The sequence below is a fragment of the Propithecus coquereli genome, unplaced genomic scaffold, assembly GCF_000956105.1.
Source record: "Propithecus coquereli isolate 6110/MARCELLA unplaced genomic scaffold, Pcoq_1.0 Scaffold34, whole genome shotgun sequence".
Classification (NCBI taxonomy): domain Eukaryota; kingdom Metazoa; phylum Chordata; class Mammalia; order Primates; family Indriidae; genus Propithecus; species Propithecus coquereli.
In genome coordinates this window covers 6,782,708-6,798,500 of record NW_012149063.1, presented here as the reverse complement: position 1 = coordinate 6,798,500, position 15,793 = coordinate 6,782,708, and the positions used below count along the sequence as shown (strand labels likewise).

At 35.5% G+C, this 15,793-nt stretch overlaps 1 protein-coding gene across 1 annotated transcript in view; it reads left to right on the top strand.

The window, feature by feature from the left end:
- OLA1 (Obg-like ATPase 1) overlaps positions 1 to 15,793 on the top strand; it is a 167,371-nt gene that overhangs the window by 147,518 nt on the left and 4,060 nt on the right. The window contains exons 8-9 of the mRNA XM_012650767.1: positions 12,933 to 13,073; positions 13,766 to 13,862. Coding sequence (XP_012506221.1) covers positions 12,933 to 13,073; positions 13,766 to 13,862 — 238 coding nt within the window. The remainder of the gene's footprint in view (positions 1 to 12,932; positions 13,074 to 13,765; positions 13,863 to 15,793) is intronic.

Below are 15,793 nucleotides of genomic sequence, written 5' to 3'. Positions count from 1 at the left end.
TTCTCTTTGGATTTGCCTGTTAAGGCTATTTCATAAAAACTGAATCATACAGTATGTGGCCTTTTGTGTATGGCCTCTTTGACTTAGCATAACGTTTTCAGTGTTCACTCATTTGTAGCATATAGCAGTGTCTCATTTCTTTTTATGGCTGAATAATATTCCATTGTATGGATATACTACTTATTGTCTGTCTTCTTAATTATAGCTATCCTAGTGGATATGAAGTGGTATTTCATTATGGTTTTTGATTTACATTCTTCTAATGACTAATGATGAACTTCTTTTTATGTGATTATTGTTATTTGTATGTCCTTCTGGGAGACATGTATATTCAAATTTCTTTGCCTTTTTTTTTTTTTTTTTGAGACAGAGTCTCACTCTTTTGCCCGGGCTAGAGTGAGTGCCGTGGCGTCAGCCTAGCTCACAGCAACCTCAAACTCCTGGGCTCAAGCAATCCTTCTGCCTCAGCCTCCCGAGTAGCTGGGACTACAGGCATGCGCCACCATGCCCGGCTAGTTTTTTCTATATATTTTTAGTTGTCCGATTAATTTCTTTCTAATTTTAGTAGAAACGGGGTCTCGCTCTTGCTCAGGCTTGTTTCAAACTCCTGAGCTCAAACAATCCGCCCGCTTCGGCCTCCCAGAGTGCTGGGATTACAGGCGTGAGCCACCGCGCCCGGCCTTCTTTGCCTATTTTTAAATCTAGTTTCTGTCTTATTGTTGAGTTGCAAAAGTTCTGTATGTATTCTGGATACTGGACCCCTACCATATATGTATAATTTCCAAATATTTTCTCCTATTCTGTGGACTGTCTTTTCATTTTCTTTTTGGTGTCTTTTGGTACACAAAATTAATTTTTAACTCATATTTAGACCTTTAGTCCATTTTAATTTTTGTATGTGGATGTTTCGTTGTCTAAGCACCATTTGTTGACTATTCTTTACCCGTTGAATTGTTTGGGTACCCTTGTCAAAAATACATTAACCAGGCCGGGCGCGGTGGCTCATGCCTGTAATCCTAGCTCTCTGGGAGGCCGAGGCGGGCGGATTGTTTGAGCTCAGGAGTTCGAAACCAGCCTGAGCAAGAGCGAGACCCTGTCTCTACTAAAATTAGAAAGAAATTAATTGGACAACTAAAAATATATAGAAAAAATTAGCCGGGCATGATGGCGCATGCCTGTAGTCCCAGCTACTCGGGAGGCTGAGGCAGGAGGATCGCTTGAGCCCAGGAGTTTGAGGTTGCTGTGAGCTAGGATGACGCCACGGCAGTCTAGCCCGGGCAATGCAGTGAGACTGTCTCAAAAAAAAAAAAAAAAAAAAAAAAGTACATTAACCATAAGCTCAACAACAAACAAATGAAGAACTCAAAAAATGGGCAAAGAAGTTGAATAAACATTTCTCCAAAGAAGATATACAATGAATGATAAGAATATGAAAAGGTGCTCAACATCACTAATCATTAGAGAAATGCAAATCAAAACCACAGTGAAACATCATTTCATACCCATTAGAATGGCCACTATCAAAAAATCAGCAAATAGCAAGTGCTGACAAGGATATGGAGAAATTGGAACTCTTCTGTATTACTGGTAGAAATATAAAATGGTACAGCCACTAGGGAAAACAATTTGGTGATTCCTCAAAAAGCTAAACATAGAATTGCCATATGATCCAGCAAACCCACTTCTGTGTATATATCCAAAATAATTGAAAGCAGGATCTTGAAGAGATATTTGCACACCCTTGTTCGTTGCAGTATCATAATAGCTAGAGGTTGAAGCAACCCAAATATCTGTTAATAAATGATTAGATAAAGAAAATATAGGCATACAATGCAATATTATTCAGCCTTTAAAGAGGAAATCCTGTCACATGTTACAACATGAATGAACTTTAAGGATATTATGCTAAGTGAAATAAACCAGTCGCAAAAAGACAATACTATATGATTCCACTTACATGCAGTATCTAAAGTAGTCAAACTCACAGAAACAGAAAATAGAATAGTGGTTGCCAGGGGTTGGGGATAGGGGAAAACAGGAAGGTGTTATTCAATGGGTGTAGAGTTTTAGATTTGCAAGATGAAAATGTTTTGCAGGTTTGTTTTACAACAGTGTGAATACAGTTAACACTATTGAACTAAATGTACAGGTGTTAAGATGGTAAATGTTATGTGTTTTTTACCACAGTTTTTAAAAAATCAGTTGACCGTAGATGTGTGAGTTTATTTCTTGACTCTCAATTCTGTTCCATTGATCTATATGTCTAGCCTTATGCCAGTGCCACAGTCTTTTTTTTTTTGGGACAGAGTCTCACTCTGTTGCCCAGGCTAGAGTGCCGTGGCGTCAGCCTGGCTCACAGCAACCTCAAACTCCGGGGCTCAAGTGATCCTACTGCCTCAGCCTCCCGAGTAGCTGGGACTACAGGCATGCGCCACCATGCCCGGCTAATTTTTTATATATATATTTTTAGTTGTCCAGCTAATTTCTTTCTGTTTTTTTAGTAGAGACAAGGTCTCACTCTTGCTCAGGCTGTTCTCAAACTCCTGAGCTCAAACGATCCGCCCGCCTTGGCCTCCCAGAGTGCTAGGATTACAGGTGTGAGCCGCCATGCCCAGTGGCCACATAGTCTTGATTACTGTAGTTTTATAGTAAGTTTTAAAAGAGAAGGGCGAGTCCTACAACTTTGTTCTTTTTCAAGATTGTTTTGGCTATTCTTGGTCCTTGCATTTTCATATCAAATTTAGGATTCACTTGTCAATTTTTGCAAAAAAAAAAAACCAGAATTTTGAACATTGAGTCTATAGGAATATTGAGGAATATTGCTGTCTTAATGGTATTGTCTTTCACTCCACTAACCTGGGATGTCTTTCCATTTACTTAGCTCTTTAATTTCTTTCAGTGATGATTTGCAGTTTTCCATGTACAGTCTTACACTTCTATTAAATATATTTCTGCCTCAGTCTAGTTTTTTATCATTTATAGACCCTTCATAAATTTTGACCACTCTCAAAAAGACTCTGTACTGAAGTTTTCATCATCTTTATGGTCCTGTGTCTCTGGCATACAACCACTATGGCACATGTGCTGCGACGCATGCTCGCTCGCTCTCTCTCTGCCTCTCTTCCCCCTCCAGATGGACACACTCATTGCCACCATCCTTTTCCCATCTCTCCCAAAGATATCAAAGGTAGTCTTTTGACTTTCTTCATCTTCATAAATAGTCTGGATGTGAAAGTCCCATCTCTGATATCATTACCTTCTTAGAAAATTATATCTGTGATAGTTAAATCAAGATTTGTGGCTCTCCCTATAAATTCATATTTCAGTTGTAGACTGTATTAACCTGCTGTTGTCCTCTTTGAACAAGAATGGAAAAGACAGTTGATCTGTAGCCCCGTGGCCAGAAGTAATTTCATTTTGTATATATGATCATAATATAGTTGGGAAATTTTTTTGCCTAACAGAGTTTCATAGGCTCAAGATACAGATACCAATTAAAAACAGTGACTCTTTAGACAGCAGAGTGTAAAGTATTGTAAGGGTTAAATGCAAATCGCCACTTCCAGAGATCATAAATTTAGAGGTTTTTTGTAAAGCCCTGGATTCACAGGTTGTTCACTGACTGTATTTTGAGAAATGCTGCTCTAAAGTTTGAAAAATATAACCTACTTGGGCTCACTTAGTATGAACACAAATCTTAACTTTAGTACCCTTGAAGTGGGGTAAGAAGCCTGAGATTCGGAAAGCATCTAAAAGTTTGGGATGCTCATTTTGATACATTCACAGTGAACCTTGAGACGGTTAATAGCTTACTAGTTCAGAAATGAATTGTAGTAGTTTAAAGCACAGATATAACTTGGGAATGAAAATAACCCCACACTGTACTAGGAATTTTTTTTTATATAACTTACAGCAATTAGGTGTGCCTCCCCCAGGTTCTGTTGTTGTGATTTTCACTTCACCATTCTAGCAAAAAAAAATAAACATAACTCCGATGGTGAACACAACTATAGCTTACTAATTTCTAAAGGTTGACCCTGGCAGAAGACAGGTAGACAGGGTCTTTAAGAATCATATATGCTTCTGAATGTTCTTTGACCTAATCTTTTTTAGGTTAAGTTGCAACTTAATTCATTCCTAGCTGTTGATCCACCCAACATTAATGGAGCACCTGCTTGTGTCAGGCACTATCATAGGTGGTGCTGGAGACACTGCAGTGAACAAAATATTTAAAAATTTCCTTGCCCTAATAACTGGTCAGGTGGGTCCATTGATGCTAGGTGGAAGACAATAAACATTAAGTACATAATATAATAGGTACCATGAATAAAAATAAGTCAAAGTAGAGGCATAGAGAGAGACAGAAAGTGGGGAGGGAGGGACTATTTTTTAAAAAGATGTTGAAAAGTAGCATTTAAGCAGAAATCTGAATGAAGTGTCTGAAGATTTCAGCATTTATTTGATTTTTGGCATATGCCAAATTTTCCATTTGAAAAGGGTCATTCAATCAGTGAACTTTGGAGTCATTAAAAACAACATACCTCTGTCTTCAGATGAAATCTTATGTAGAAGCCCAGCATGTGAAAATGAAGTAGCTCTTGTTGAAATCCAAGAGTGGAGGGTCCAAAATCTCATCATTCCTTCCTCCCTTACCCTCCTTACCCTTTCTGCTCCAAGCAGCTCGGAAAATCCATTAGGGAACTCAGAACAGGTTGAAACTACTTATCTAGACCAGCTTGCAGTTGAGTAAATTAAAGGTAAGAGATATTAAATAACTGCCTGGAGTCACTCGGCTAGTTATTAGCTAAAGTTCTTTCTACCTTATTATCCATTCAGAAAATGTTTGAGTATCCACTATGTGCCAGGCACTGTACTAGGAGTGTTCTGTGAATATAGCAGGGAAGAAAGAAAGACATAGTCCCTGATCCCCAGAAGGTTTTTCTATAGTGGGAAGAGATAAATAGAAAATAAGCAATTTATTGTGTACGGTGGAATGTGGTGGTTGCTTCTGCCCACATGGGAGCTCAGGATAGCTCTTTGTGTCTTAAAGAATAAATTGGAGTTAGACCAGTAAGAGGAGCTGCAGTCATATACTTAAATAAGGGTAACCCCAAAGTGTCATCATTAGCAGTATCAGGCTGCTTCTAGCTACAAATAACAAAGACAATCCCAAAATAGTAAGACCTAAGGAAGTTTGTCTCCTCTGTTAGTTAATTCGGTCTTGCTGTGATATCAAGACCTAAGGGATTTTTCCCATCTTTCCTCACTTCCATTCTTAGTGTCACAAAATGGCTGCTGGAGTCCCAGAAGTAAGATCCAAAATAGTGTTCAGCAGAGACTCTTCTTTTCTCTTTTTAAGAGCCAAAGGAACCTCTTGGAACCTTTTCCTGAACCTCTAACAGGCTTTCCCCTCATTCCCCATTGGCTCCTTTGCCCAGAATGGTTCACATGCCTGCTCTTAAACCATTTGCCATCTGGAGAAGGGAGAACCATGATTGACTCAAACTAATTAGAATTTACCCTCATGTTTCCTTACCACTTGTTTGTTCATTGCAAAGAACCTTTTCTTAAAAAATTGAGCCTTTTTTGCTAAACCTAAAAATGATTTCTATGACGTTGTTTCATGTTCATCACATATAAATTAATTGCACGTATTTTTTTAAAGCATACTGAGAGTTAACAAAATCCTGGAATCATGGTGAACCCAAAGGGTTGGATTAAGTGTATTCCTATTTTTCTAATTTACTTTTAAGGTTGCCTGCTTGTCATAACACTTATTTTAATTTTGTGATAGCCTTCCAGTTATCACTGTCACTACAGTCAGAAAGCTTTTTAATCCTCAAAACAGCCTGAAATCCAGTTTTTATTTGCTGTAAAAGAAATGCCCATTTCTCTAGAATTTATTTGTCTTCCTCTCTGTCTCTCTCACACACACACACAGAGCTTTATTATGGTGACTGTAGAATGAATGAGTCTTTTCAGACAGTGGTTTTGTGAGGTCCTTATAGGGAAAAATTTGTAATAATATTTCTTTTACTTAATATAAATTTAGATTTCAGTGTTCTCTCTGCTGGAATCACTTCCTATATTTTGAATCTAGACTCCAAAGCTAAATTACTACAGGTGTTTTCCCAGGTGTTGAGGCTTATTAGAATAAGAAAAGCATAATTGCTTGGGGCCCTCTCAGCTGCTCAGGAGGCTGAGGCAGGAGGACCTTGAGCCCAAAAGTTTGAGGCTGCACTGAGCTATGATCAAGTCACTGCACTCCAGCCTGGGTAACAGAGTGAGACGCCATCTTAAAATAGATAGGGAGAGAAGGGGAAAGGGAAGGAAAGGAGGGAAGAAAAAAGAAAAGAAAGAAAGAAAGGCACGATTATGCCTTATAAAGTAAGAAACCATTGACCTTAGCAATTCTGTCTAAACGAGTTAATTATTTTTACTGTGAATCTGAAACTTCTTTGACTTTGCAGGGGATTCAAAGCAAACATTTTTCTTATACTTCCTGAAATTCTAGTCACTTTTTCCACTTCTGGGTTTAATTAACCTGAGAGATGTAAGCAGGAATTTTTCTGTCATTCTCATTCTTTTCCTGTATCAGTGGGATAAGATAGTCAGCATCTGCTTAGTTATGATCTGCATAGTCATCCCAGACATTTCCATGCTTTCAGTTAATGTGCTTTTATTTTCAAAGTTTTTAGTTCAGTGATTCTGAAAGTTTAACATGTATATGAATTACCTGAGGATCTTGTTAAAGTGCAGATTCTGGTCTGAGGTTGGGTCCGAGATTCTGCATTTCTATCACACACCCAAGTATGTGATCATACTTTGAATAGCAAAGTTATAATTGTTGTTCTGTATAGCTCCATAAAGTTAGGCAAGAACACTGAAACTTGAAGTCTCTTACATGTATCAAAGATAGAGCTCTCTTCTAGAAGAGGGATTAGATTTCCAGACATTAGTGAATTACACTAGCATTTTTTTAGTATTTCTTTTTACTCCCTGTTTTTTCTTTTTTAACCACTGACTTTCTTAATAACCTTAATTCAAAGAATGTTTACAAGTGGAAATAAAATGAAAGTCAAAATGTATTTTAATAATTTTATTCAAGGAATTTTGAAGAGTTGTGAATTGTGGATTTTCTAGAGCTAATTTTTTGACTAAGAAAGAATATTATTTATGATATATTTCAGTTTATATTAAATATATTGTTTATAGTATTAATTATAGTACAGGTTTCCATTATAAACTTATTGTAACACTGTATAGGTTAACACTGTAAATTGACATTAATTTGTAGTAGTCATGTTTGGAAAATTGAAAAGAAGGCTATGATATGTGAAGTCATTCTTTGGAACTCTTGAGTAGTTGTAATAGGAATGAGAGTAAACCTTCAAGGGAGGAGAGTACAAACGACCTCAGTGTTTATTGGTGCCCCCTGGATTAATGGCACATCCAAACCACAGACAGCATGAGGGGAGGGGAGGTAGCTTAGTAAAGGCAAGGTATTTAATGACATTGACTGAATGATGTTAAGTCACTGCATTAACCAGCCCTGGACCCTCTTTTGTGTAAATGACATCATTTTGTGAATATTGACGTGGTTCTTGTCACCAGTTCTGTATAATCAGAAATAAGTTGTCATTGCTGATTTTTTAAAAAAGTAAAGAAGACATAGATAGGTTCACTCAGAAAACTATGTAAGATATATGTAAGGGTCTAATAATACCATATGAAACATTTTAAAAGATTTTATACTTTGATGTTGCTAAGCAGAATAAGCAGATTTGAGAAAGTCCTAATGTTCAACAAAGGTACCATAAATGGTAATATAACTTGCCTTTAGTGCTGGATTGACCTGTTTTTAAAGGATTTTCAGAAAATATAATCAGAATTTGAGTTCCTGGGGGTAGCTGAAAGACTAGAAGGGCATGAGGTATAGAAAAAAAGTCAAAGCTCTTATTAAAGTCTGCTAGAGAAAACTGTTTCAGGGAGTATTTCAAGTTGCAAGATTTGGTTTTTATGCAGAATGTCAAATAGCACTATTGGGGTTGTTCTATTCCTTTTACAAAGGTAAGTGTTGTTTATTGAAACCTGGCCCAGTTTGGATAATATGTGTGAAAGTAATATGTCTGTATACCACGTGTTTGCGTCGAAGTGTAAAATCTGTTTCTTACCATGGATGGTGGTCAAAAAAAGTTTGAAAGTTTTTGTGTTAGAACACTATAATATGGGCATTTAACTCTAGTATGGAGTGCTTCTAGTTAAGATGGTGGACTGAGCCAATACAGAAGGCCCCCTTCTTGTTCCTAATGCATAGAAGCATCAGATAAAATAACCAGAAGGAGATGATATTGATGATGGTGTGGTAGTTTTAGAACACACAGCAGGGCTTTAAAGCAAGGAAACTCAGTGACAACAGAGGATGAAATTGACAGTACGTGGCCCTCAGGGAAAACTGGGCTAATAAGGTAGTTCCCCCCTGATCTGCAGTTTCGCTTTCTGCAGTTTCAGTTACTGTAGGTCAACCACAGTCTGAAAATATTAAATGGAAAATTCCAAAAATAAACAATTCCTAAGTTTTAAATTGCACGCCATTCTGAGTAGCATGACGAAATCTTGTACTGTCTTGCTCCATCCCAACCGGGATGTGAATTTGTCTGGCGTGTCCATGGCGTAGACACTCCCTGTTAGTCACTTAGTAGCCATCTTGGTTATCAGGCTGTCATGATATCTCAGTGTTTGTGTTCAAGTAACCCTTATTTTACTTAATAATGGCCCCAAAGTGCAAGGGTACTGATGCTGGTGATTTGGATATGCCAAAGAGAGGCCATAAAGTGCTTCCTTTAAGTGAAAAGGTAGAAAGTTCTGGACTTAATGAAGATAAAACATATTATATAGAGAGTTTGGTCCTATACAAGGCTTTGGGCATCCACTGGGGGTCTTGAAACATATACCCCCTTGGATAAAGAGGGACTACTATATGTGGTTTCGAGACTTTAGTGTCCATATCAGAGTCAAGGTATGGGTTCCAGGCTATTGGTACTGGAACTAGGCTAACTTATGAAGCCTAGAAGGAACAGTCCTTTCTGTGATCAGATTCTAGAAAATACCCTTTATCCCTTCCAGCCAAGGGAGAAAACTATTATTCTGACTAAATTAGAGATTGGAACTGCACTGTTAAAGTCATTACCCATAACCTAGTGCTGAAACACTAAGCCTAAAAACATATAAACTGACCCAGAGCCTGGCACGAACTGCAGCTCCCAAAATGACCACACACACACACACACACACACCCGCCACATATACAGGAACCAGCTGTCTCCAGAGGTCATTACGAGATGACCAGGGGTGGAGGGGAGGAGTTATACCCAAGAAACTAGAAGTCAAAAGTACTCTGAAAGGAATTTGTAAGTTAATGTTAAAAGGGACAAAGAATTTATAAGATAAGAGTAAAATATTGCCCCAAAACAGCAGGTAAGTTTGAAAAAGAAATAAATAGAATTTTTAGTAATAAAATTAGTATCCGGGAAAAGAAATATAAATAATGTAAACTAACCCTAGGAAAATCAAATTTTGGAATCTGGAATTTTAAGACTGGCTAAGGGAAGGTCAGATTATAAGACTAAAAGTAAATTTGAGACATGCTCTTTTGGAAATTTAATGCTAAAGATCTCATTCTGCCAAAAAATCTACAGATCACAATCTTCCAGTGTATCTCAAACCGTCACTCTTTAATCTAAAACTAGTTGTTCCTGCTTTGTCCCCTTGCTATAGAATTACTACCCGGGAGAAAAACACAACTAATGGCTACTCCTCTTTTTATTTGTCACTCATAAGACTTTAAGGAAATCAAACGTGGCTTTGGCTCCTTATGGGGAAGGATGGATCCCCTTGGAATAATCTGTTCATATAAATTTGCAAAGTGAATACTACAAAAGTCTTTACAGTTTAACTCTTTGGGAGTCTACCGTCTTTACTGTTCCTTCTTCTCCTACCCCCATATAATTTGATATTCTGTGACAGTATCATCATCATTATTTTGGTCACTAGCAATTGGATAGCTTTCTTTTGATATTTGCTATCATTTGTACATGGAGATTTTTATTCAGTCACTTTGACAGAATGTGCTTGGAATTGTTTTTTAGTAGTGCTACTGAGCTCAACTTTAATTTTCTATATCCCTCATGTGCCAGTAGCATACATTTTTGAGATGACTAGCTACAGTTTGGGGTATGGTTTGTAGCAAGAGAATAGATATTTTTCTGCAAAAGGCAACTGGTCCCTATGGGGTTCAAACTTGTGATCTTGGCCTCATTATCACACTTTTGTAACCATAAGACCTAATAGATACATTATATGTATTTCAGTCTATAATCTTGAAATTCAGTTGTATATTTTAATTACCCAAGGCTTATTTCAAATATATAATTGAAAATCATTTTGGGACATTTCTCACTTTTGTTTGATAGTAAAAGTCACAAAAGTAAAGCAGACAGCCAAAGAACCTAACTCACTTTTCATCTTCCCTATGTTTTCTATGACAGTGAAAGTCACAAAAGTGAAGCTTGCAGGCAAAGAGCCTAACTCACTTTACGGAGAGTGTGACGGTACCTTTTTCTTTTAGTGAGGCTATAGCAGGTCTGATGTCAGTCACTTTAGAGACCTTTAGACCTCAGTGCTCATTTACTGCTAAAATGTACCAGCTCTGCTTCTGCATTATGAAGATCATCTGTCAACACTTTGAGATATTCTCCTTTGTTATTAAGCTTGTGATGCTCTACACTGTCAGGTTTTTTGCCAATTATAGTTAAGGTACAATGGTGTATTCACCAGATCAAAGTCTCACATTGGCGGTAGAGGAATGATTTGTAAGTCTTTATTCATCTGAATTGTACAATAGAACACCTGAGGAATGCAAATAATCCCTGTAAGGACTCTGCAGGAAAGGCTGTTAAAATGACAGGGTTGAACTATTGTTATTCTGAATTGATGTTTTAGCCAAAGTAATTATTTCTTATCTTATTGTTTCATAACAGTTCTAGTTTTATTAGTTATGTTGACTATATTTATGAAACAAAATATATATGATATTTTTATATTGTCCTTTTACATGGGCTTGTTTTATTTCACTTATTGAATTTACATTTGGTATTCGATCTGCTTTTTAAATTACATATTTGATTATAACTTGTATAATAAAAGTATGTTATTATTATAAAACCACTGATGATAATATTTTAATATAGAATTTTGTGTGAATATAGAGTAGTATATAAGTCTATGAAGTAACCTAGAATCCCATTGTGTTGTTATAGGCAGAAGTACCAATTTAAATCCCCCCCTTTTTTTTTTGCCTGTCCTTCATAATTTTGGATGAGAAAATATCTGGTTTGAATTGTATTTGAAGGCTGTCTACTTTATTACAAAACAAATACTAGGAGTTGGTCCATTTTTTTAGGATAGCAACAAAGGAAAAAATACTATTACAAAGATTAAAAACCACTAATAACATATTAAATAACTAGTTCCTTTTATATAACAAACATGTACAAACCGTTGTGTGAATTTTTCATCCCTTTCTCCCATCCTGAATCCTGCTAAGTGGACCATACTCTTAATTTTCTAACAACTGTGATCCTCTGCCATTTTCTTTGATAGCTGAGTTTTGAAGGATTTGTGATTTAGTTCTTATTTTTCTTTTCCCCTAAAGTGGCATTTACATTGATTATTTAAAAGATTCTGCTACAGTATTTTGCCATAATAACTATTAAAACCTTCATCTAAATGTAGGAGGCTAGTGGAATTATGTAAGACTGTGGCATACATTAAAATTTTTAATATAAATTTCAAGGGAATCTATAGTCAGTCCTATACTAAACTCAGCTCCAGAATTGTAGGAGTATATGCTATGATTATCTGAGAGTGACAGTTAGTAACTACTGTTAATTATCTGTTTACTGTTTACAGGCATTCTTTCTTTTTCTAGGTTCTTTATGATATATTATGTACTATTATTATCTCCATTTTTACAGATGAGGAAACTGAGGCTTAGAAAGATTCAGTAACCTGCCTAGGAATAAAAAGCTGAGAAAGTGGTAGGATCTGAACCCAGTTAATACATTAACTACACTCATTTCATTTATGTTCTAATCACTATTTTGCCAAAATACTCCATGCTTTGGAAAGAAAAAAAAACAAAGGCTCAATAATGTCCCCAAGAACTAGTATCAGTTTCCTAAGTGATTTGGCTTTCCAAATCTTTTGTGATTAAAGGAATTTGTTTCCTCTGCAGTTCTATTATTTATGTTCCTATAGAAGTCAGGTTCATAAGAACAGTGCGTACACAATCAACTATATTTGTAAATCTGTATTTCTGCACATGTTTATTTTGATTAGCAAAAATCCCCCTCGAAACCAATGATAACTATAAGTTCTGTTAGTCTAAGAAGTAACTAAACCCAGCATATACTTATCTGTATAGAACGAATTCTTTGTTTGTCAGGGACCCTTCAAAATTAGCTGGCATTTTTAGGTGTGATTCCTGTACAAACAGAACTTTATATTTTCTGTCTTTTAAAATCTGCTTTGTAAAATAAGGAAAATAAGAAACTATAAAATTGAGGCTTTATTCAAGGGTACAGGTGTTAATGCTGAACAATTTTAGTACAACTAAAAAGTTTTAAAATATTTGTACAATAGTTCCCATAGATAATGTGCTGAAGTAAAAGTAGGTTACAGTAAAATATTATGGCTTATACCTGAAGCAGTCGCTGCCTGTTAATGCCTTGACCTTGGAAAGCTATACACAAAAAGATGGCATCATAAAACCGTGCAATTCTTATGAATATGTATGTGCTACTTGATAATAATGAATGTGGTACAGTCATGCATGCACTACAAGATAATGTTGTGGCCTTTTTTGTCTACAGGTTGATAAAAATTAAAGAGTGGGTGGACAAGTATGACCCAGGTGCCTTGGTCATTCCTTTTAGTGGGGCCTTGGAACTCAAGTTGCAAGAATTGAGTGCTGAGGAGAGACAGAAGTATCTGGAAGCGAACATGACACAAAGGTTAATTAGCATTCATTTTCCCTACACTTTATTATCAACTATTTCCTTGCAGTAATTTAATTGCTTGCGCTGATAGAATAATAAATGACAGAGTAATTACCATTATAAAGAGGGAATCTTCTCCTTTCTTTACCATGAGACAGAGTGAAAAGATTTATTTTAAATTAAGTTTTTAACTGTCATCTGTCATCTCCGTACAGTGTTTTAATTATAACATAGGTATTAGTTATGTATATTTTTGAGGAGGAATGATCGCCAAAACTCTTTCGTCATGTTCAGTGGGGGAGGGGAAAGGGTGAATCAGTTGCCTTAATTTTTTCTGAGTAACAGTAATATATTGTTTGAATATTGGATTTCAATCAAATAATTTTGCTTTCATGACCCAGGTCCTGGAAATAATTAATATTGGATGAAAATAGTCATAAGATGAGTAGGTCTGATTTTTATTTTTTTTAATAGTAAACAATTCAAAATGTTATCTTTAGGTTAATACAATTAAAACCAGTTTTAGAAAGGATGTTTTCAGAAATAGTTACTTGCTTTCTGACCTCTTCAAGTGTATTATGAATGATGAATGGTCATTTACTAATATCTTTTAATATTTTCTGCTTGAAATGAATAATTTTAGCTCTATACCGATTTCTGGCACAATCAACTTATGTGTTGAGTGAATTTGTTTCATTTTATTTCAGTGCTTTGCCAAAGATCATTAAGGCTGGGTTTGCAGCACTCCAACTAGAATACTTTTTCACTGCAGGCCCAGATGAAGTACGTGCATGGACCATCAGGGTAAGATTCATACTTATTCATCAGCTATATCCAGTTCCACACTATTGAATTCAGATTGATATCACTGACTTTGAAGTTTGTCATGGTGGCGGTTAGCTAGTCATTACAGATGAGGTTTTTGTCCAGGATAACTTTAATTATTTGTGAGCTGCTGAACAGTGAAAGTGGAGCGGCATTGATTGAGGCAGGTAACAATTGATTCTGCCTATTACATAGTCTGAATTTCTTCATCCTGTAGAATCTGTCTACCCTCCTCCTGTGGTCAGAGATAAGACGCACCAGTATTGTGCTTGCTTAATCTGTGTGACTGGGTTTGTCTGCGGTGAAATTGATGTTGCTTTTCATTTTGTATTCGCTAAGTTTGTTTGGGTTGCGGGTGGTTCTTTCCTCCTTTGCTTTGCTCGGATTACATTTTCAGCAATAAAAGCAATATGACATCATTATGCTCTTCATAGATACACAGTTAGGCTCAAAAAGCTAAACTCAATGTGTAATAATTCATGCCTTTTTTATTTGAATTCATAGAAGTAATGTTTATTTTTGGTGTTATATGTCCAATCTTCCTTAAAAAAACGATATGTATTTTAAATATTAATGTATACTGAATACAGCCAGAGAGAATGATTAATTTATTCCCAGAGGACAATAGAAACTGAACTATAATGGTTTGCTTTAAAATGTAAATATATTGTAATATAGTAGTGACTATTGAAAAATATTTTGAAATATATTTACTCGTAATAGTGTGTTACAGAATATAAAAATAATACCAGAACTTTTAGAAATATTATGTTTTACTTAGTCTTTTATTATGCTTTTTTAAATATATGCTACATGATAAATTTTAGTGCTGCTTTGATTTCTTTTTTCAGTGACTGTTATAATTTATTGTTACATTTATTTTGATTTAATATGGATAAAAACATGGAGGCAGTTCAATGTAATATTAAATGCCTTGTGTGAATGTGAGATTCACTTTTATCTCCTCTCCCCTATGTAAAAAAAATATTTGATTGACTTCTAACCAAGGTCCTTTTATATAGATTTAAAAAATAATGTCAAAGCAAATTCAACTTGGTAAACAAATTGTCAGGGTTTATTTTTACTATATATTTTAAAGATGTATTTTAAAGCCCTAGAACTTTCAAACTTAAGTATGTGAGGCAGGAAAGATAGCATACTCTGGGCTTAAAAATGTGAAAGCTGGTTTATCTTAAGACTGATTGTAAGTATCCATGATTTAATGTGCTAAGATATTTAGTCAGGTAAGCATCAGTGAGTAGCCATATTAACCCAATACATCTTTTATTGTAAAAACTGTGCTTTATAGTGTCAGACTCCTTATCACTTTAACATGCTTTATTAAGCAGCCTTTAGGTTGCTGTTAATTCTCAAATTTCTTTCCATGGCCATGTGTGTGTGTGTGTGTGTGTGTGCGTGTGTAATGTATGTCCTTGTAATTTAATATATGGAGTAATTATAAGACATTTCTCTTCCTATATAAACTTGAATTTCCTTGATGATGGTTAGAGGCAGAGTATATTATGCAAAATATTCAAAAATTTTATTAAAATTTTTTGAGAATTTCACAATTATTTGCTGAACATAGATTATATGACTTATTGGAAATGCCTTTAAAATGTCCATTTATATATTGATTTTTGTATGTTCTTTAGATGAGCTGAAATTTTGAGGGCTTTTTTTATCTTTTTAAAACCTTTGATAATTCAGCTTGAAAGTTGCTTAAAAATCTTTATTTTTTTCCACTGTGAAGAATAGAAAATCGAAATGAAACCTACACCAAAACCAGACCACTGCATCTAAATCAATAAAACTGTGGATGACTGTTAGGAAAAACAAAGCTACGCTTCTTTAATATCTACTGATCTATCTGTGCTAAATCTTCTGCACAGATAGTACCCAGTGTTGAA